The sequence below is a fragment of the Branchiostoma lanceolatum genome, chromosome 1 (assembly GCF_035083965.1).
Source record: "Branchiostoma lanceolatum isolate klBraLanc5 chromosome 1, klBraLanc5.hap2, whole genome shotgun sequence".
NCBI classification, from domain to species: Eukaryota; Metazoa; Chordata; class Leptocardii; order Amphioxiformes; family Branchiostomatidae; genus Branchiostoma; species Branchiostoma lanceolatum.
The window spans coordinates 22,672,132-22,694,306 of record NC_089722.1 but is presented as its reverse complement, the minus strand read 5'-3'; the positions used below and the strand labels follow the sequence as shown (position 1 = coordinate 22,694,306).

Sequence of the window (22,175 nt, the reverse complement as noted above, 5' to 3'; positions counted from 1 at the left end):
GCGGTACAGTTGAGACAAGTGCGACTGAAACAGGGTAAGACGGCAAACTGTTTTTTGGTAAAATCTACATTGGGGTGAATGAATCCATATTCAGGTTTTGTTACTGGCTGGCAATATGTCCAATCTAATAGATATATAAAACTATGACTAACATTTTCTCTGGTATTTTGTTCAGGAAAACTTTGTGACGTACCAAAGAGAATGCGACATCTAAGACCACTGTGCACTGTGGGTTTCTCTAAATCAACGGAAGATGTTGACGATTATACCCAGGTAAACAGAATCGCATCATTATTGATTACAAAAGACGTTGCTAAAGGACAAACTGCGGTTAAAACTGTCATGTATGATTCAATAGGATTTTGTACTAAAACTAAACGTTTTCGTGCAATGTATTGTTACTTGCCCGGTCAGTTAATCTAAGAACAGTTGTTTTTCTAATCATCAATCAAAGTATTTTGTTTAATTTTTACCACGTAACGTACCCCGTATTTCGGACTACACGTCACACGTAACGTAATGTTACATCTCATACTTTCAAACTGGTTCAGTGGCAAAACTTTAATGCGCACGCTGCACCTTGGTTTGCGTTTTATCTTCCATCATGTTTTTGTGACGTTACTCAATTTGTTCTATACTCCAGGAATTGATTCCTCTAAATGAGACCGTCAACAGTACAGGTACGGTAACATGTACGCTGACATCACCCACACCTACTAGTACTGTGAGTACACCGGTCACAGGAGCGGACTGTACAAGCAGTCTACTGACACCGGAAGAAATGGAAACGCCTTGGAAGTACAACTTTGCCTCTCTGATTGACAGTAAGTCCAGATCATTATCAGTGCCGTTTCTTAAATGTTTGTATTTAATTCTTGCTCCTTTGAAATACCTCTGACAGTTTTATACTGTACATGGATTCAATTTCGCGGTAAGGAGAACAATTGAGAGTTTGCAATGGTTTTTAGTATGCGGTTGAAATAGAAAGTAAGGAGAACAAAGCAAGCACTTTCGCCTTGGTTTTTAAATTCGCGGTGAAGGAGTTACCGCAAAAACCGCGAACATTAAACCACCGTGAAGATTTAACAATTTACATATCCATCGGCACGGGTAATAGACTTCGGTCATAAGGAACTGACAGTTGTCTGTTGATGTTTCAGTATACCGATATGCTAGCTCATTTTAGCTACCTTTTTCTTATATCCAGGCTTCCCGTATTTCGGACTACACGGCACATATCACACAGGCGGTTACCTCGCTCCGTTGGGAAAGACTCGCGCATCGGGTCTGCGGTCGGCAACGTTCTTACAGCAGCGCAGATGGCTGGACGAGCGAACCCGCGCCGTCTTCGTGGAGCTGATTCTGTACAACCCACATGTGAACCTGTTCTCATCGGTGACTCTAGCGGTGGAGTTTACTAAGCTGGGAGCCGCCTACAGGGGGGCCAAGGTGGTAACCTTGAGGCTGATCCAACATGACGCCATCTTGCTCTTGGTGTTGCGGGCAGTGCTGGCAGTCTTCATTCTTTTCTTTGCTATCAAAGAAGGTAAGAGAAACATTGCTGGTATTTGTCATATATCCTATTTTGAAAAACATATAGGTTAGCATTGCTACAGACAAGTTGATACGAATTATTAACTTTGCAGCACGCTGGACTCTTTTCAGACTCGAGATCGCTAACAGTAACAATGCCTAAAATGGTATGGATAAAAACACTTCAACTAATGTCTGTAAACACGGACATCTTCTCAAACTATCCTGATATATAGACCATAAATATTGACGTTAATGTCGTTTCAGTCAAAAGGCTCTTGTCCCGTCCGATGGAGTACCTGAAAGATTTCTGGAGCTGGATGGAAAATCTTGTAATTATCGTTGGCATAGCAACCCTTGGCGTCTATTTCAAAGCTCAAACCATCATCGATGAAGCCGCTGAACAACGGACATCTTCAAGCTCCGTTTTCAGTCTCTACAAAAGCGCGGTCAGCTGGTTTGAAGTTTACATGTACCTGCTCGCTTTGCTCATCTGTTGTGGTACGTTGAAGTTCATTCGGCTCCTGCGGTTCAACTCACACGTTTACGCCCTCACCATGACCGTCCGAAAGTCCTCCAGACCCATTCTTCAGTTCACCTTTATGGCTGGCATCGTTCTCATGGCCTTCACCCAGATGGGGAATCTTATGTTCGGCACCAAGCTGCAGGATTACAAGAACATACCGACCAGCCTACAGAGCCTGTGCACCATGATGTTGGGTAGTTTTGATTTTGACGCTCTCGTTGACGGACATTGGGTCCTCGGTCCCTTGATGTTCTTTTCCTACCAGGTCATGATGCAGTTCATATTACTGAGCATGTTCATGACCATCATAATGGATGTGTACGCAGAGGAAAGTCAGGATCCGAACACAGATGATTTACGGATGGTTGGTTTCATCAGAGAAACCACTTCAGAGGCTGTTGGGAAAGCAAATCGTACTTTGTCAAACGTCGGGAAGAGAAACAGCACAAAAACACCCCAGACTAGAACACCCGATCTAGACAATCGCAGAAAGTTTTCAAATGTGTTTGAAGAACTTGCTGGTAAGATTTAGTAGCCGAAATAGTGGAAGAACTTGCCGACTCGGAGGTCAAGAAGGTCTAGTGGCCTCATCAAACCATGCAATCATCCGTCAACTGGTTTTGGAACTGTAACTTTTCTCGTTTTATGAACTGATTCAACAAATATATATGATTTTTCTGTTTAACTGTCACCTTTCTGATACGGTACTCGTGACACTTATCATTGAAAAAAGAGTAAGGGTCCTTCCACCGGGAAGTGAGTGGATCAAACCTTTACAGTCTGGTCCGGGTTGACATCTTGAAAAGGTGATAGTCACCTGTTCTGTCAATCCTTTAACAAATGTGGTAAATCTGAATTAATGAATATATACCTGGAACTCTTTGTCTCGTTGCCCATATTCATATTGTTCAAATCACAGGCTGAAGTTACTACTGCTGTAAATAATTGCATGGAACTAAGTAGATTTACAAGTATGTTCAAGGTAGCCAACTATTCAAGTGACATAGATGTGTCCACCTTTGTTGTACATTACATACGTGTTTTCCGTTTCTGCTTGTTTTGAAGTCAGCAAGGGTGTAGGCCTCTTTGTTATTATTGAATAGTTAGATGTTTGTACCAATGTTAAACACGAACAGTTTATATAACAGCGAATGCTTAACGATAATGCGAAGTATGTTATCGTAGAGGGGGAGGTTATATTTTTGTTAACAATCGTATAATGTTTATTTGTTCCCAAAAATGTCTTACTATATTAATAGAATAAATCAGATCTTTTGTAAGCATATGACAAAATAGAATAAACCATTTCATTACAAGTCAAATCTAAACGGGTGGAACTGTACTGTAAGTGAAGCCGCCCACAGCATTGTCAGAAGGACACCCAGCAGGGAGGACTAATGATAATAGATAATAGATTTGAAAAAGATTTGACATACCAATATTGTAATGTTATTAAATATCATCTGTGGAAATGTTGGTTTTCAAAATGAAATCTATCATGTTCTGTTCAAATAGGACAAATGTAAATTCTGAAATGCATTCTTGATAGTATAAGAGTATATGCGTCATACAGGAATTGTCTACTCTTATATGGGTCAGGTTGGATAGGCTAACGTTATATGATAATAACGTTAATGAACCCGCTCACTCTGTGGTTTTATTCGGTGGTTATAGCACATGGCCAGGCGTTATGACACCATATACACCTCGGGGCGGGTCATTAACCCTTGATTAGTACTGATAATCAACAGAGACCCCTAATTGTGAAGTCATCGTTGTAGATCGACAGTGCGTGAACGTGACAACATTACTGTAGAACTGACAATGATTAATAAGAGCCGCTTTTGATCCATGCAGCTGAAGCTGAATTGCTCCTAATAACTTAAGTATGTGAGGTGCATCAAGAATATATTTTTGATAGTCCAAGTCGCTGTGATACGAATTGAACGTACACTTAACACACAACAACCTCCCGTTTTAAGACTATGGCCATCTGCACATAAAAAAATCTGTACATCATATAAAAATACATAATAACCATTTACATGCTTATGAGGCATCTTATCTATATACAATTTATTCTTTAGAAAATATGAAATAATTTACATACTTAGATTTGTTTCAGGATGCAAACCTTCCATGCTCTTTTGGTCACTCTAATTTCTTAGGAGACAGAGGTTATGATTGGCAACAATGACATCAGCATTCGGGTGTTTGCTGAGGAGTTAGATTAAAGTGCAAGTCTAGACTAGCTTTATGACAACAGTTTCACAAAGTTTCAAGTACCTGGCAAATGGAAACTTATAATTCAAGGCTATTGTGGTGGGGTGGAAAGTGTTCCACCTTCCAATAGCATGCACCAGACATAGTGGAAAACAACCCACTGCCCCTACAGCCTCCAAAAGGCTATTGAACTTACTTCCTTTTCTTGTGGTTCTATGATGTACCTGACTAAAACCTGAGTAAAGTTAATCATAATATTTCCAACAATTATGGATTTCCACATTAACTTAAAGCCATGTGTATAAAAATAGTTTTTCAACTGTCATAATGGCGTTATGATGATTCCTTCATGGTTGCCTTCAAGTGGTCAGCTGTGTTCTTCTGTGATGACCTTGGATCATTCTTTGAGAAGTCTGCAAGTCTGTCCTCCAGCCCTGCCTTCTTCAGATGGTAGGGCAGATTTGTGACCACCAGCTGCTGGTTTGCACACTGACCCTGGTAGTAGTCTGCCAGGCGTTTGTGGTAGCTTTGTTGAACTGCTGGAGTGCCGAGTAGACTCTTCTGTACAACCTAGCAGGTGGCAAGAATAATATGTTCAACTTACATATTGCAAACAATCTCCTCTGCTAAAACAAAAGTTTTAGACCCCCCTATGTTCAGAACGTAGAGGTGTCAGAACATAAGGGCATTGGCTAGAAGGGTGTTGGGACATTATATAGCAAGCGAGGTCTCAACTCTTCATATTAATCTGAAATTTGTTCCTAAATCCCTCAAAAGATTTAACAGCAATGAAGTAACTTTTAGTCACTGCCTCACTGTGGCTCACTACTTGGTCATTGTAATCATAGAACAAGAGTTTCATAATATTTTTCATAGTCAGGGTAAAGATCAGGATTTAAGATTCAATGCTAGTATGTCTGTTCATCTTAGAAAAGAAAAAGAGCCCCTAGATTTAACTTCTGGGATGATCTTTCAAATAAAACGGTATTTTCATATAGTGTATAGTCAATTTTAGTTTGTTATCATCTTTTAAAACAATCCTAAAACAAGATTATTGTCTGGGAAAAATGACAGGAACTTTCCATTTTGTTCTGTCCTTGGTACTGAATTTGTGAGTCCTTGCAGTAAGCTTTGTAAGACTATGACCTAACTTGCATCATAGTCACTGTAATCATAGAAGAGTTTCACACTCTAGAAATTTCAACTTCCAATCTTACATTATTTCAATTGCTTGATTGTCCAATGGCAAGTCATCTTCAAAGGTACAACATAGTAGTGTAGAATTATCAGCTAGCTTGCTGCATTTCTAGGAAAATATTTCAGACTGAGTTTGCAATACAGTGACATTTAGAACTGCTAGCACTGCCCAGGGGTATGGTTGCTAGGGGCAGGGTTGCTAAATACACTTGATTGTCTAAACTTTGCAGATAATAACAGTTCCTGATAGCTTGCTGTGTTCATTGTAAAAGCCTGTGGTGTCCAACACTTGTGATGACATTAATGTTAAGCGTCTGCCATTCTAAAAGGCCAAGCATGTTAAGATGCTTGATTGTCACTGATTGTTCCTGATAGCTTGCTGTGTTCATTGTAAAAGCCTGCGGTGTCCAATACTTGTGATGACGTAAATGTTAAGGGTCTGCCATTCTAAAAGGCCAAGCTGGTTAAGATGCTTGATTGTCATTTCCTTGCTAACAGAATCATGTAGGAACCCCAGTACGTAGTCTGGTAGCCTGCTGTGTTCCTTGTTTAAGTCGCTTTAGTAGATATTAAAGTTGCCCAGGGCTAACAATGTTACGATGATGGATTGTATTACCTTGCTGACTAAATCATAGAAGACCTCCAAGAGAGAAACGTTCTTGCAGCTTGCTGTGTTTTTTGCAGTGTTCGACACTTTAGTTCGTTAATGCTAAAGTTTAGCCAGGGCTAATGAAGCTAAGATGCTTGATAATTCTACTTTGCTGACTAAATCATAGAAGAGCCCCAAGAGTGAATTAGGGTTCTTGTAGCCTATTTCTAATGCTCAACTCTTAAAAAAGAGGGTCTGCGTGCTCTTTTCCGTAAGGTGTAGGTAGCCCTCTTCGATATCCTACAATTCGTAATTCTTATTCACATAATTCGAAGCCAGGGGACCTTATTTTGCACAAATGCCTTCCTTGATTTTAGTGTGATACGTAGTGGGTTCTTCTGGATTCGTTGTAAAGCGTTGGAGGAGCCCCCAATGCAGACCCTTTCAAATCAGTTAATGCCAAGGGCTAACGAAGGTAAGAGACTTAATCATTTTTACCTTGCTGACGGACTCGTGGAAGAACCCCAGTAGTGAAAGGTTCTGATGTCCTGCAGTGTTTCTCAGGAAGGGCTTCAGGGTCCTCAGCACCTGGCCCCACAGCAAGGCTGGCAGGGGCGTGGCTGTCTCAGGGTCGCCTAGCAACATCTGTAACTCTGACTCCTGTAGACCATGCTGGGAGCACTCAATCAGGCACAACATCTGAAAACATGATTTGATTAAGGATTAGACGAATTGCTGACGGACACAGACGGTGAACCAGATTGGTAGTTGCTGAGAGACCTGTTTTTTGGTGACGTGGAATGCTTTATATTTTGGAATGCTTCATATTTATACATTTATGATTTGATAAAGGATTAGATGATGCTAATGTACACAGATTGTACAATGTATTTATTTGGTAGTCGCTGGGAGACATTTTTTGTGACCTGGAATGCTTAATTCATTTTGGTCTTTTATTTGTACAATTAAGTAGATTAATCTGAGATAAATGCCTGTCTCAAATTAGATATATGGTAAGTGGATTCCAAGAGTGGCTAAAAAGTCATTATCATGTACTTTTCAAAAGAACTTTTGGAGTACTATTGGTGGGCAGTGCTTTCCCTATCGCAAGAATAGACCTAGAAATCAGACATTGCTTATCCTTGAATCTTCGACTAAAACATTCAGTTTCGTTTTCTTCCATGTTCTCAGCAAAGCAAGTTACATACTATCTTGCTATTATGATAAAAGAATCACCTGCACTCACGGTGAACTTTGAGATTTTGAAGCAATGAACTATACTTGTGCCTAGTACATAGTTAAGCCATTCCACACAACAATGAATAGGCAACTTCTACAACTAACTAAATAGTTTCACTTCTACAAATTGCTGCACTATATTCAAATCACTAAATGAACAGTCGGCAGTACAGTCAACTTTCAATCCTCTTAACTACATATCAACATCTGTGACGGATATAGATGATCATATCTCTGTAGGTACATTAATAAACATAGAAAATAAAGTGATAACGTACCTGTGTAATGTACCCAGTCTCATCCTCTTTGATGATGCGGGAAATTAGCATGTTCATGAGGCCTTCCAGGGAGGCAGGGAGAGAGTCAATCTTCTCTGTCAACCGTAACGATCAGACAAAGTTAAAGTCTTAATTACATTTGCATAAAATCATGGTTCGTAGAAATTGCAGGGAGTTCTATAAGCTAAGCTAAGGTTGGTGGTAGTACAGTATGTACATATCAAGTTTTTACATTACAGTATGCATAGGATGCCAGTGCCTCAGGACATTGTAATATTGATATATGACTACTAGATATTTTCTGTATTAGTGTATTAGTTACTTTGGGATTGAAGTTGATCTTTAAGGTAAATGTATGTCAAAGAAAAAAGAAAATGTAACGCTACATATCAAGTTCAAAGAGTATTGCTATAGCCGCCATCTTTAAGAACCTGTATCTTTTTACTGGGACTTTTAAGTCAAAGTTTTCATTCAAAGTTTTCATTCTTTTTACTTACACTTTCAAGTCAAAGTTTTCATTCAAGTTTAAAAAAGTTGAATAGATTTTCAAACTTGAATGAATATATGAATGAATGGTTTATTAATAACAGGCAATACCTTGCAGCTAAGAGCTGAACTACCAATTCCTGAATATTAAGATATAGAGCAACACAATGCAGTGCTTTCTTAAGACATCTTTAAAGAGTCTCACTGCTCAGATTTTACATCCTTGTCAAAAGGCTGACAGCTGCGAGAGACAGACTAGTCTCGTGACAGCTCTCTATCTTCATGTTTACCTTGTCCCCCCATTGGCCTACTCTACAAGCAGAGGAGGGATTTTGGCTGGTTTTTGACATGTTTTTAGGCGTTTTTGTCCGGCTTTCTACACAAAAAGATGACAAAAAAAGCCTGACAAAAACGCCTAAAAATATGTCAAAAACCAGCCGAAACCCCTCCTCTGCTTGGAGAGTACCATTGGCACCCAACGACCTGGAGGTGAAGGGACTAGAAGAGGTCAGGTGAGGGATAGAATGGAGATCTTACCCTGCTGTAGTCTCCGAACACCCGTAGTTCCTCACACGCCATGGCCAGCCAGACAGGATTGCCGGCACCTGCTGATGACGTCAGGAGATCCAGCTGCTCATCGTCTAGCATCTGTCCATGTAGATCAGGAAAGGTCAGGTTCAGGTTGAGAACATACAGGCAACATTCTAATGATATTTTTTACTGGTCAGAAATTACCCGCAATGGCAGCCTTTCTAGCACTGATTTGATGCAGGGTATTACAGGTTTCACACACTACACAACACTTATAATATCTTATCCACACCTGAATTTTGTGGAACTGTCGCAAGGGTCTGGGCGGCTGCCATTCGGCACCACCAGGTGACCTCAATGCGACTTTCCCAAACTGAAGTCAGGTACCCATTAACACCTGGGTGGAGTGAGGAAAGTCGTGTTAAGTGCCTTTCCCAAGGGCACAAGATCGGTGACATGACAGGATTCAAACTCGGGACCTCTTGGTTCTGAGTTGAATGCTCTGCCGTTGCACCACATGACTCAACATCCACGCACATATAATTTTTTGCCTGTTTGAAATTCACCCTCCCTCAAAAGTTTTCGAGCATACTGTAAATCGTACTAAGCAGCTGCAAAATTAGCAAAAAGATGCCTCAAGTTTTTTTTCAAAAGTTGAAAATGGATACTAATGTCATGGAAATTTCAATTCCAAGGTCAAAGAAATAACAAAAATGAAGAATCTATTGTTTGGTACATATCATTACTCAGTGTGTTTACAATGTTTTTACAACAAAAAATGTAGAATTCCAATAGTTGGCTGGAAACACATTTTTCAAAAGTGCATACTTAAGACGAATATTAGACTGAAGGGTGTTGTAAACTTCAACCACAAAGCACCCACCTTATTATACTGCTTGAAGTATGTTTTGACAATGTTCTGCCTTGCCTCCTGACCGAGAACGAGTAGTTTCAGCTCATTCGGAGGAGGCCGTCTTCCTCTCAACCTCTGTAAGGTAGCGGGATCTGATGTAGTACTGACGATGAATCGCACATTGCTGGGGAAAGTTGGTGGCAGCCATTCAAGGAAGGTTGGCAATCCACTGTCTGATACCTGTAATATTGTACACAAGTCAACATTACTTAATAACGTTATATGATTCTGGTATTTCTTAGATAACCATGAAAGTCTATGTCAGAATTTTTGTTACAGAAATGTCTAAACTAAATATTCGTTTCAGCATGAAGTGTCTAAAAGATCAGGTTTTGTGTTTTAGAAATGTATTGTTTAATTAATTTGATAATCTAATTAATGGTCTAAGTCTTGTTGCATAAGCAACAAGAGCTATTAATATTATACCACCAAAAAAATCGTGACCATAGCTTGTTCAGAACACAAGATATGAAAGTTCCGCTGTAATACCATAAAAACTGCTAGGGGGCCCAAAATCTAATCATTTTGAGGTCTTATCAACAACTACCTAGTAGTACTATTACTAAAAATCAATACAATCCATTAAGGCCTTCTTGACTTATCATGTTCACACACACACACACACACACACACACACACACACACACACACACACACACACACACACACACACACACACACACACACAGACAGACAGGCACAAACACTCCACACACACACACAGACGCTCCTGCTGAAAATATAACCTCCACTTTTCATTGAGAAATTAAAGACTCGTCTTATAGATCACACACTTACCTGGTTAAGACCATCAATCAGCACAACCAGCCTGCCATCCCTGTGTGAGAGTTTCTTCAGGAGCAGGTGAAACAGATTCTGCAGCTGGATGTATGACATGGAGGAGAGTCCCTCCACACCATCCTCTGAAACTGTCATGAAAAATCATTGATTACTGTCAGTTATTCTTATTTCTTTCACTGTAACTTTATGTTCACTGTTTTCACCGTCAACTCTGTACCGTGAACTTATCATCACTAAAAAAACTGTTGTTATTATGAATGATTCCTTCACACATTCGTTCTGTAAAAGTCTTGCCGCCACCATGAAGTTAAAGTTAAGTGAAAATGTCCATTTTCCTTACACAGTGAAATTTTGCTATCGTGAAGATAAAGTGAATTACAGTATTTCAAACAACATCATGGCAATAGTGTCCATGGACCCTGCTAAAAATCTATCTCCATTCAACAAACAAAAATGTATTTAAGCTAGGTTTGTTAAGTGAGAATTTAGGGTAAAGTTTAAGATTTAATGCTAGCAACTCTCTATCCGTATCTATGTAGCCGGCATAGCCGCCATTCGGAGTAAAACACCAGTTTTGCAGGTACGCAGCGCAGCAGCTGGTTATATTACACTGAACGACCTGTCACACCTAACCGTTGCACATTTGACTGCAAGAGTTCTTAAAAGCTATTTAGTAAGGATGCTCCTACAATACTTGGTGACAACGGATTCCACTCGGCAATATATAGTTAAAGGGAAAAATGAAAAAGAAAAAAAATCACATTTTAGGATAGAAAATGAGCTTGTAGATGACATCTGAGATATAATCTTTCAAAAGTGATCTTCATATAGTGGGTAGTCAATTATAGATTGGTGTTATCTTTTAAAACAATCGTCATGTTACGAATATTGTCTGGGAAAACATTCAGTTTTGTCCTCTCCTTGGTGCTGAAGTTGTGCATCATTGGATTCAACTTTCAATCTGTCCTAACTTTCTTACAGCCCCTAAAACTTTGTTAAGCAATGGTTTAAGTCCAATTGCCATGCACAAGTTTAGAATAATGCTATCATATGAATGAAATTCTGAATGCACAACAGTGGTTGCTATCGGAAAATGTCTGACTGTTTACATTATCTATCCATTTGCTTGTATATTGCACATCTCATGATGGTTGCACATCTCAGGATGGTTCTTAATTTTGCTCATGTTAAATGCAATACATAAGAACTTGCTAACCATTATACAATGTAACTGAAATTCTAAGAGGTGATCACATAACAGCTACAGTACTGCAAATGCATTGAAGTCTGCAGTGTAGTATTCTGCCCACCTATAACTTTGCTTCAAACACGGCCTAAAAAACAATGCAAACACTCAATTTTCTCCCAAAATCAAATCACTGCGAACTTTAATGCATTTACAGTAAGCCCTGTTTCCCCACCATGATTGGCCATGTGACTACAAAGCCTCTGCAGGATGTTGACGGGGTCGATGGACTCAGGACAACAGCCCACAAAATGGTACAGGAAGTTGTCTGTTCTCTGGGGGCAGAATGAATATTGTCAACATTTCTAGAAACGTTTATAATAACTTCATTGCACAACAATTGTACAAGGTACAAAGTATGGCATTCACTGGTACATAGATAACACTCTATTAGGCTAATCAGTCTATCTTATACAATATGGTGCCTCAATATGGGATGCCAATGGGATTTTACAATCATTTGAGTTTTCAACATCTAGACATTCTTGGATATACTCCCCAATGTATATATATATAAGGCCACACCATCTTAGTTCCTTGGTTCTCAGTTTAAATCAAAATATATAGCATGCAAACATCATAAAAGCAGAGGGCTGGAAGGAAAACTGCAATGTAACTGTATTTGCAGCATAAAACTGGATGATCCAAAGCCTGACCCAGGGTCTCAACTTTAGTTTTCTCTAGTCTCACTGTTTCTGCAGTTGAGCATATTGTTTAAGGAACTGAGAACCGACAAATAAAATTGGTATGGCAGGCAATTTAGCAAGTTTTTTAAGGAAAAAAAATCAGCAGGTTGTACATAATAATTGTCCTTTGAAATACCAAACTGATACATCCAACAATCACAATTGAAGACCATTTGGGCTACAGAAGGTAGCTTTCAGAAACACCCATGTCTGCTGTTACTGTTCCTTTGTGATAAATAGCTTAAAAATAGTTTGGAGTATTTCTTTAAATGTCAGCCTGAATGCTCTCTAACCTCGCATTTTCTTTGACTTCTTAAAGTTTCCTATACTGTAAAAGGTAAAGGTAAAGCAGGCATCCTCAATTGAGGTGAAGTATAATGCTTTTTCAAGTAGCTAGTGGTAGTGCAATGAGGCTTTGCCACGGCTCGCGTTTTTGGCCAAGCACACCGGGTCACCCCTACTCTTCTCGATAAGTGTGTTCGGTTCTTTTACGTGCAGAGGTTTGATGCTTGAGGCTTACACCCGAAGCTCCCTCATACACGGGGCCGCCATCCGAAATGACGAATGCAATCCCTTACAACATGTCCGAGCTCGAGTCGACCACTGAGGATCGAACGCGTGCCCTTAGTATGCACGGAATTTAATCCAGATGGCGAGGCAGCGGGGTTGCGTTACCGCTTGTGCCACGGAGACATGTACTATACTGTAAAAGCAAGTAATTTAGGAAGGTCACACCTGAGTTTAACAGCACACTTACCTGTCCTATCTCTATTGCACACTTGGACATGAAGAATGACTTTCCAGTGCCAGAGTCTCCAAGCACCACTAACATTGCATGGTCTGTGGGCCCTTCTGATGTCTGTGGCTCTTTGGTAATATCACTTGTGGCAAAGTCCAGGACTTTCTGTATCTCTGCAGCTCGACCTGTTAGGAAGCGTCCCTTTTCTTCCATGAAGGCCATGTGTGGCAGGATGGCTGAAAAGAGATTCACAGTGACTTCCGAAAATAATTTCATCAGGTTGGTAATAGGATATGGCTCTACACACAACCAGGTATTCTCACCTGCTAACGTTTCGATGTCTATCAGACAACACTGGTGATGAACTGAGACGAGGGGGATACAAACTTAGCCATATTTGGGACAGTGTTCTCACCGCAAAAGCGCCACCTACATTGGCTACTTATAGCAGTGAGAAGCAGTACTCCAGTCAGAAGTTGTGAAGAAGGTGTCTGATAGACATTCAAACGTTAGCAGGTGAGATCAATACCTGGTTGTGTATAAAGAATCTCCCATATCCGATTCATTAAACTCTGTCATTAAACTCTGAGCACTCAGGTATCATTCAGGTATTCATTACGAATGGTCATAGTCCAATCTACTGACAACATGCTTGAATTCCTTTGCCAAAAAGGTCAATAATATGTTTTTGGTGCTATTTGTCTGTGTTTATATGTGTGTCTGTGTTTGTCTACATTTGTGGACAGCGTAACTCAAGAGGTGTGTGGAGATCAGGATACAAGCAAACTGGTTACAAGTTGGACGATGGCTCCTAGCAGCTTTCTAAGGAACTGCAGTGGAGCTTCTAGTTTTGATATCTCTCATTCTGGACATTCTATGGCCAACCATGCTGTTTGAGTGGTAGATGGCTATTGGAACAGAGAGTACTAAGTGGTAGGTTTAGACCTGGTAGAATGTAATTTCTCACCTTGACTGTCTGAAGGCATCTCTCCTCTTGACTCAGGGTATCTGTTACCAATTGCAGTTTTGAGGAACTTCACAGCTTGCTTGCAGAATTCCTCTAGACCTGAAAGCTGGACCTGAGAAAAAGAACATTCCAACCAGAGATTTTGATATTAGCTAACATTAACTTTAGACACTTAAAAAACACAAAATGATTATCATCATGATAACACTCTAAACTGTTGTTAAGAAGCCTAAGTTCCACATCCAACTATAACAGATGACAAAGTCAAAATGTAATGAACCTTAATTTTGGCATTCAGTGCCATTTGTGTGTTTGGCACTGTGTTTGTGAAAAGTATGATTCAAGAAACTGTGGACACTCTGATCCTTGTAATATTTGGTAGGTGTATAGAGATCGACAAAATAAAGGTCAAGTTCTATGATAGGCATCCTAGCGGCTTTCTACAGTACTGCAGCTGAACTTCCAGCTTTGATATCTTGTGTTCTGGACATGCTATGGTCATGATTTTTTTCGTTTTTAGACAACTCTTGGAACAGAGAGTAAGTGCTGTAGGTATATTGGCCCCCTGGCAGCTTTTTTCAGAACTGCATAGCCTAATTTTGTTCAATACTTTAAAAGAGAATAACTCAGATGGGGTTGATGGATCTTCATGATCATTTTTGGTATGCAGAAGCTACTGTTAATTGTGTGATGAAAAAATTGTGTCTGAATGATACTTGGATGATTGGCATCCTAGCGACTTTCTACAGTACTGCAGCGTGACTTCCAGTTTTGATATCTCATGTTCTGGACTTGTTATGGTCATGATTTTTGAGTGGCAGATAACCCCCAGCAGCTTTTTTTCTGCAGGGGATAATTTTCGAGCATTGTGTCATGATACTTGGATGAACATTATAAATTGTTAGGATGGTCACCTTTCCCCCTGCCTCTCCATCATATCTGCATGTGTAGTCAAAAACCTGCTCAGGAAACTTTGCCCTCAGACGAGACTTCAGTTCCTGAAAAACAGTCATGATTAACAGATAGACTTACATTTGAGCATGATATCAACATATCTAACTTCTAAGAAGTTGACATAGATATGGTCTAGATACAAAATGAAATCGGATCTATACTTAGTCTAATATTAATAGCTAAAAACCTAGCTAATAATGGATAGTAGTAATGTTATTTGGATCTATTCAAGAACCAAAACATTTTACTCCGTTAATTTTCAACATCACCAATGCCCAACACTAGTATGTATCATAGCTAACAAATTGTTATTTTTTCATAAACATTGTGTCCCAGCTGTGATATCATATGGAATCGTGCAAAATTGTAGTTAATTCAACCTTACGTAGACCACTGTCCAACAACAGGTTACGAAAAGGCACCACAACACAATGAAATTGACTGCATCAAAGGTTGGACATCAAACACACACATAAAGCCTATGGCATCCAATTTTCAGGCTGATGACATTTCTACCACTTCAATCGAAATTGCATTACCGGTAATCATATTCAAGCTTGCCGTAAATAATATGAGGCCTGGAGCAGTGGCAAAACAACATGTCCAGTGTGGCTCATGGTCTACTCAATGGATATACTCTCAGCCTACATCACTTATCTTTCCTACAATGTAACATTAAGTCGCTAACAAAGTTCCATCAATATCAAATTTTTTATAGACTACTTTGGACAATCTATGTGCAATTATCAAAATGCATAAAAAAACTTGAAGAGCTACTTTTTGTTGCTGAGTATTGAGTTCCGCTGTGTCCACAAAGTTGCGGAGTTGGTCCTGAGGCACGTCCTTCAGGAATCCAAGATCCCTGAGGAAGAACGCAGCGTTGGGGTTGTTGGAGCGGACAGCACCTCGGACTATCTCCATGTGGGTGATTGACAGGTGGTCCACCCAGCTGTACTTCTCCCTGATCTCTGACGAAACATCCTGGAGGGAGGGGATCCAGCCGTACCTGGGAACAAGAACAGATCACATGATTTCAACAACTTTGGTTGGAGGAGATGAAGGGGATCCAGCCGTACCTGGGAACAAGAACAGATCACATGATTTCAACAACTTTGGTTGGAGGAGATGAAGGGGATCCAGCCGTACCTGGGAACAAGAACAGATCACATGATTTCAACAACTTTGGTTGGAGGAGATGAAGGGGATCCAGCCGTACCCCATGGGAACAAAAACAGTGTACTTTGAATAGAATAGATGATATATCTGCTATACATCAATTTGTGATCAAATTGTCATGATTGTCTTGATTGAACTTATCAACAGTGATGACAAATACCCAATCAGTAATATCAGTACAGCCCTATTCTCCAACACCACCAAAACTACCTGAGCTCTTGGTACTTATTGAATTTTGTTATGAGCATTATACCAGCCCAGAATTATAGTGCAAGTAGAGGAACTTTCCAACTGGCAACTTGTGAGGTTTTGAACACCTGGTCCAATCACTGTACTTTAAACAATAATTATTGTTTTAAAGTCTGGAATTTGGGGTGGGGGCCGGGTACCTTGAATATGTGAATATATCTTATTCATCTTCCTCTCAATTTCTTGGAGATGATTTTAACCCACCTTTCCCCCAGCATGGCCAAGAAGAAGGGCTGTCCGTCCGTCTCCTTGAGACACCTGTCCAGCTCCTCCAGACAGATGCTGATGGTTGTTTGTGAGGTGGAGTCCTTGGGGACCCCCCACCTCAGGTCACATTCCACCAGGTGCAGCTGGCGCCCCTTACACCACTCATGCAGTTCAGGAAACACCTGCAAGGGGGAGCAAAGTCATATTAGTCATCAGTTAAAGAGATGAAAATTTTCTGAACAAATGTCTAAATAACAAGTTGTTGATATCAATGGAACCTGTTCTTGCATGTCTCTTCGAGGTGCACTGAAAACACATGACTTGTATAACTTTAATGCTAAACAAGAGGTGAAAACATAGTTCATTTCTTGATGTCATTTTTCTTATTCTCTATTTTGGTTTCAGAGGCTGTTATCTTTTTCCCTTGATGTTCCCTACTTACGAATTGCAATCTATATAGTTTTTAAAAAGTTTTTTAATTCCTCATAAAGTGTTACAGAGTTAGTAAGAGTGTAACAATCATACAATCAAAGGTACATACAGTTAGTAAGAGTAGCTAGATCACTTCAATCTATATACGCATGCATGTAGTTTAGGAAACATAAATGGTGATACCTTTTTGACTAGTGCCTCCCTCTCCATATGGAAATCAGTAAAGGTGGACGACACGAACACTCTCACGACCTGCCAGCCTCCGAGCGCTCGGGAAGTTTCCTTTCCCTCGGCTTTGGTATATGTCCAACACTGTTTCTCTATTTCTTCCCAGCATTGTTTAACTGTTTTCACAGGGTCCAGAGATATCTCATTGTCTTTGCAAGATTCTGTTTGTGTTCTGGTACATCCATGATGAGCGGGTGTTCTGTTCCTATCATCTTGTGGTCCTATATTTAAACAGATAATTGATGATTGATATTATCCATGCTTAGACATTCTGTAAAAATAAATATATGTTGTCAAATCGTCAAGTGTCTATGCTAGGGGACCCAAAGTCGAGATGTCACAGGTTTGATACTCTAGTGCCATTACCAGCTAGACATTGTGTCCTTGGGGAAGGCGCTTGACACGACTTTCCGCACTCCTTAAACAGGTGTGAAAATGGGTACCTGACTTTGGTTGGGGAGGTATAAAAGGTGATGGAAGGAGAGGGTTGGGCTCCGCCTAAATTATTCCCAAAACCAGGCCCTATAGACAGTGGATAAAACACTGCCCCAACAGCCTCACAAAGGCCTCACAACTTTACCAAAAAAATGATAACGTTATACCAGCTTAGCAGTGCAAATATTTCAGTAGTTGTAGTATTGCTCTATAGCTCTTAGTGTGTGTAATGTTAAATCCATACAATGGACATATATATATTTATACCTGTCAGATCCAATAGAATAAGACTGCATGTTCAATAGACTAATACTTTTCAGCGGCTGTTTCAGGACAATGCATTACAGCGAATAGGGCATCAAATATTCATAATGATCGATATCAGAGAACAATGACCTTGTATAGTAAAAGTATACGTTTGGCAAAAATGCTATCTTAAAAAAAAAAAAACAGTTCCATAAATCTCTGACAATGTTACAGTAACTGTAATCTTTTTAAAGAGTACTCAGTCACAGTAATACATACACGGTATTGAAGCAAACGATAAAACTGCTTAAGTCATAAGTTTAATGTCTTGTGAAGATCCAACCTTGCTGTGCCTTGGGTGTGGTTTGAGATGTGCTGTTGTCTTGTCCGCCTTTATTGGTCCCTGGATGTGGACTGACAGTTCTGGCGACAACAGTTGACTTGGATGTGGAACACCCCATCTTAAAGGCACTGCTTTCTGTTATGGTGAAAATAGTCGAAATTAGATTTAATTGAAAAAAAATGCTAAACTTTCCAACAGATATAGGTAGCTGCAAACATAACACTTAACTGTGCTTTGTAAGTATTGTATAGTATACAATATGTATCGCAGCACATTTTTGATATTGTTAATACTTTAAATTGATTGTACAGTCAGGTAGATTTTTGTGATTGACCGTACAACTTGTCTTTACTTGATTATATTAAATTCTACTTTTCCATTAACCATTTTTGAATTGCAACTTCTACACAACGTCAATTTGTTTCATATTTATATCTATGTTTTCAAAGAAAGGGCACAATATTTTTTGCCTGATCATCAACGAATACAGAAAATGTGGACAAAATAAAAACAAAACATGTGGGAGGGGGGTGTTGGCATATGTACTTTATTACAGGCTAATTGATTTATATTTGTATACCTTATATAGTGACATAGCCTGGCTTGAATGTACAATATAGCAAGGTTATCATTGAATTCATTCCCACCTTTTTATGACCGGTCAACTTGACCCTCTCCTTCAAATCAGTCCCTGTTCATGTTGGACCTGAAGCACCACCATTGCATACAGGTGTTTCTCAGGGTGTTGTAGATCTGTTGTGCATCGTTTAAGCTAATCTAAAACCTTCAAGTTACAGAAAAAATAGTCCGTTATTCAACAATACATAAACAAGTTGCAGCTTAAGTTCAACATTTTTGTCATACATTCTCATACAGTTACAATACTTGTATCTAGCAATTTGTTTCAAGGTAAACCACAGACTTGAAATCAACATTTAAGTACATGGCTTTTAACACATGTTTCAAAATTGTACCCAAAAGCCTTACGGTGAGACATTAGCACTAGTAGTAGTGTTTAAGACTACCTCAGCAGAGAACAATAGATATTTAAGACACTAGGTTACCTTTCTAGTGATATGATATCCTACTTAGTGTCTTACATAGCCCTAGGCTCTATATAAGACTGTGTGTAACAACAACAGTGTCTGACTGTTTTGTTGCGTTACCTTAGTGACGTGACCCGGGCCTATCCCATGCCTTTTGTTGGATGTCACCCGATTAGATCAAGCAATGGTGGCTGCACAAACACAAAGAGTGGGGTTTGCTATTAAAATAAAGGGTATTTGCTCTCAAGTCCAGCTGATTGACAGGTAAACAGGTAACCAAAAACCATGATGCCATTGTTATTGCTGGTGCGAGACCCCGGTGACCTAGATACTGTTGTAAACATCAGATCAGTATGACGACTAGCATATGATGATATATAATTGTATGATAGCTGTGTGATCATAAGGTAGAACGCGACTAGTCAGTTGCATACCCATGATCCCCTTGCTTACAAATAGTTTGATCCTTACCACTCCCAGTTGAACAAAATTGTTTGTGTTTGTGTGTGTGTGTCTGTATAGTCGCAGATCCAAAGGAAATATCTTGCGACCAACAAGCAAGCTCTACAAATATTTAGGTTTGGCAAACATGATTGCCAGGTGACAAGATCTGTGGAATTTACTTCATGGTTGAAAGTGTTCCGAAGTGACCAAGTGGTGAAATGCATCGCCGGGTGCCGAGATTTTTATCTATTGAATTTTCTTCCTTTTTGGAAATGATCCAAGAGAAACAATTGGTGCCTTACACTGGCACTGCCAGGTGCTGAGATTTTGTATCTGTGGAATATTGAAAAAGGTTGCAAAGTCACCAAACAGTAGATTACATTGCCAGATGCTGAGAGGTTAATCTATGAAATTTTCTTCATTGTTGAAAACGTTCCAAAGTAACCGAACGGTTTACGTATTACAGTAGGTGCCGAATGATATTGTAAAGGTAACAACGTGATATCAAGTAACCTGGCCAGTTGAAGTTTTTCCTATTTCCATCATCGATTTTCTTAATTTCATCCCGTAACATATCGCTTCAATTCTATTCATATATCATGGTGTTTCGTTCTTGTTGATACAATTTTTACATGCTTTTAAAAGTCACAAATTCAAATTAATCACTCCCCGTTCTAGAGATCAGGAGATTATTGTATAACTTTTGTTGCTTGTCAAAACAAAACAAAAAGTGTTATGGTAGACTACACTGCCATAACAAGACCGGACTAGTCATTCGAAACGCACAGCAAGACAAAGACTCTGTTTTGTTGTGTAATCGAGTACGGCAAGTAAATGTAAACAAGTACGAAATGCAAACCCACGTACAAGTCAGCGCAGTTGACTAAGTCAGTCGTCACCATGGGGCTTCTATGGAGGCGCGTTTTTCTGTTTTCTCTGCTGTCACTTGGATTCTTGTCCGCCGCAGTTTCCGACGACATAGGTGGATCCTACTATCACGACCACACTATTAGTCTATCGGGAAGTCCGTACAACGTCACAAATGAAATCATCGTCGGCGAGGCCGCAACCCTGACGGTCGAGGCGGGGGTTCGGCTGCTGTTCGCGGAGGGGGTCGGCATGACCGTGTGGGGACGGCTGATAGCTGTGAGTGTGTTAGAATTCTTACCTCACGATATCATGATACAGGAAATAATGTAGAGGGGTGGACTTGTCTGTGTGTTTGTTTTTTCCTTATTTTTCACTCAATATAAATGGATATATTGTTTTTGGTGTGTCTGTATGTCTGTGTGTCTGTCTATCTATGTGTTCAGTAGTAGTTTTTCCGGATTCTTGTAGAAAGCATAACTCAAGAACCAAAGACAAAGACCAAGGTTGATTATGGACCCCCTGGTATGTGACCTTGGTACTGCATCAAAATTTTCGTTTTTTGTATCTTTTGACCTGGACATGCTATGGTCTTGATTTTATGGTGGAAGATAGCTTGTGATGTAACGAAGAAGTGGTATACTTCGTGGGTACTTAATTTCACGGTAAGAGTGTACTATCGTCGTTTTTTTGTTATAGATGAAGTAAATTACAATGCGTCACATCAAATGAACTTGGCTCCCAGCCATGCTTTAGCTTCCAAATTCCACAGATACGCTCGTGTGTGACTTCACCCGGGCTGTTGAATTTACTCTGTAAACAAATATGTGTGTGAGGTGCGCATTGACCGTCACTGCCTCGGATCACCGCCGTACGGCACAATAGTCATGGGTTTATCAAGTAGCGTTAAAAACGTCACTCGTGCTGTACTACTGTGCAATACAGATTTGTAAACATCCTGTGCTATGTTCCCGGTCCGTCGACTGGCTGCCCTGATGATATATATGGCAGTAAGCCGTTTTGAAACACAATGATAGAATCGTCAGCTATATGGATAACCAGGAAAGCACCAGGGGCAAAAAAGGTCAAAGGTCACCTATAATGCATGGCTGCTATTTGGAAACAGTGCAATAACGTGATATGATATCTTAACGAGAGGCCCGTCTTTGTTTTTATCTCCATGAAAAAAGGCTTTTTCATGGAGATACTGTTTTGCTTGCGTTTGGTGTTTGTGTGTATGTATGTGTCACCGGACGCTTAAAGTCACCATAACTGTAGAACCTGTATATGGATTGTAATGATTTTTGGTATGTGGGTGGGTGTTAGGGGGAGGAAGGTCAAGGTCGATTTTGGGCCCCCTGGCATGTGTGACTGGAACTGCAATGCCGTATTTGTTAAAATCTTCAATGTAGAAGAACTGAAGAGTGGATCGACAGATCGTCATGTTCGTTGGTACACAGGTAGGTTAGACCAAGTTGTACACACTTAAGTGTAAACTATGCAAATGAGACCGAATTTGCATAAGTAAGGAGGTAAATCGCTTGCATGGGTGTCGTCGGATGCTTAAAGTCAGCATAACTGTAGAACGTGTAGA

At 39.9% G+C, this 22,175-nt stretch overlaps 3 protein-coding genes across 3 annotated transcripts; 1 reads left to right on the top strand and 2 right to left on the bottom strand.

The window, feature by feature from the left end:
• Positions 1–731: 731 nt before the first annotated feature.
• On the top strand, positions 732–2,759 carry LOC136428021 (polycystin-2-like protein 1). Its single transcript, XM_066417266.1, has 3 exons — positions 732–824; positions 1,208–1,546; positions 1,801–2,759. The coding sequence occupies exons 1-3, from the start codon at positions 782–784 to the stop codon at positions 2,589–2,591; spliced, it is 1,173 nt and encodes a 390-aa protein (XP_066273363.1). The 5' UTR covers positions 732–781; the 3' UTR covers positions 2,592–2,759.
• A 629-nt stretch (positions 2,760–3,388) lies between these two features.
• LOC136442110 (nephrocystin-3-like) lies at positions 3,389–7,683 on the bottom strand. Its single transcript, XM_066438739.1, has 3 exons — positions 7,586–7,683; positions 6,567–6,767; positions 3,389–4,852 (listed from the first exon to the last, which is right to left on the bottom strand). Exons 1-3 carry the CDS (start codon positions 7,640–7,642, stop codon positions 4,616–4,618), a joined length of 495 nt encoding a protein of 164 aa, XP_066294836.1. The 5' UTR covers positions 7,643–7,683; the 3' UTR covers positions 3,389–4,615.
• An 886-nt stretch (positions 7,684–8,569) lies between these two features.
• LOC136447505 (telomerase protein component 1-like) lies at positions 8,570–19,010 on the bottom strand. Its single transcript, XM_066446540.1, has 12 exons — positions 18,872–19,010; positions 18,225–18,359; positions 17,156–17,421; positions 16,538–16,722; positions 15,686–15,914; positions 14,869–14,952; positions 13,955–14,066; positions 13,006–13,223; positions 11,738–11,837; positions 10,314–10,444; positions 9,486–9,695; positions 8,570–8,719 (listed from the first exon to the last, which is right to left on the bottom strand). The coding sequence occupies exons 2-12, from the start codon at positions 18,340–18,342 to the stop codon at positions 8,570–8,572; spliced, it is 1,803 nt and encodes a 600-aa protein (XP_066302637.1). The 5' UTR covers positions 18,343–18,359; positions 18,872–19,010.
• Positions 19,011–22,175: the final 3,165 nt, after the last annotated feature.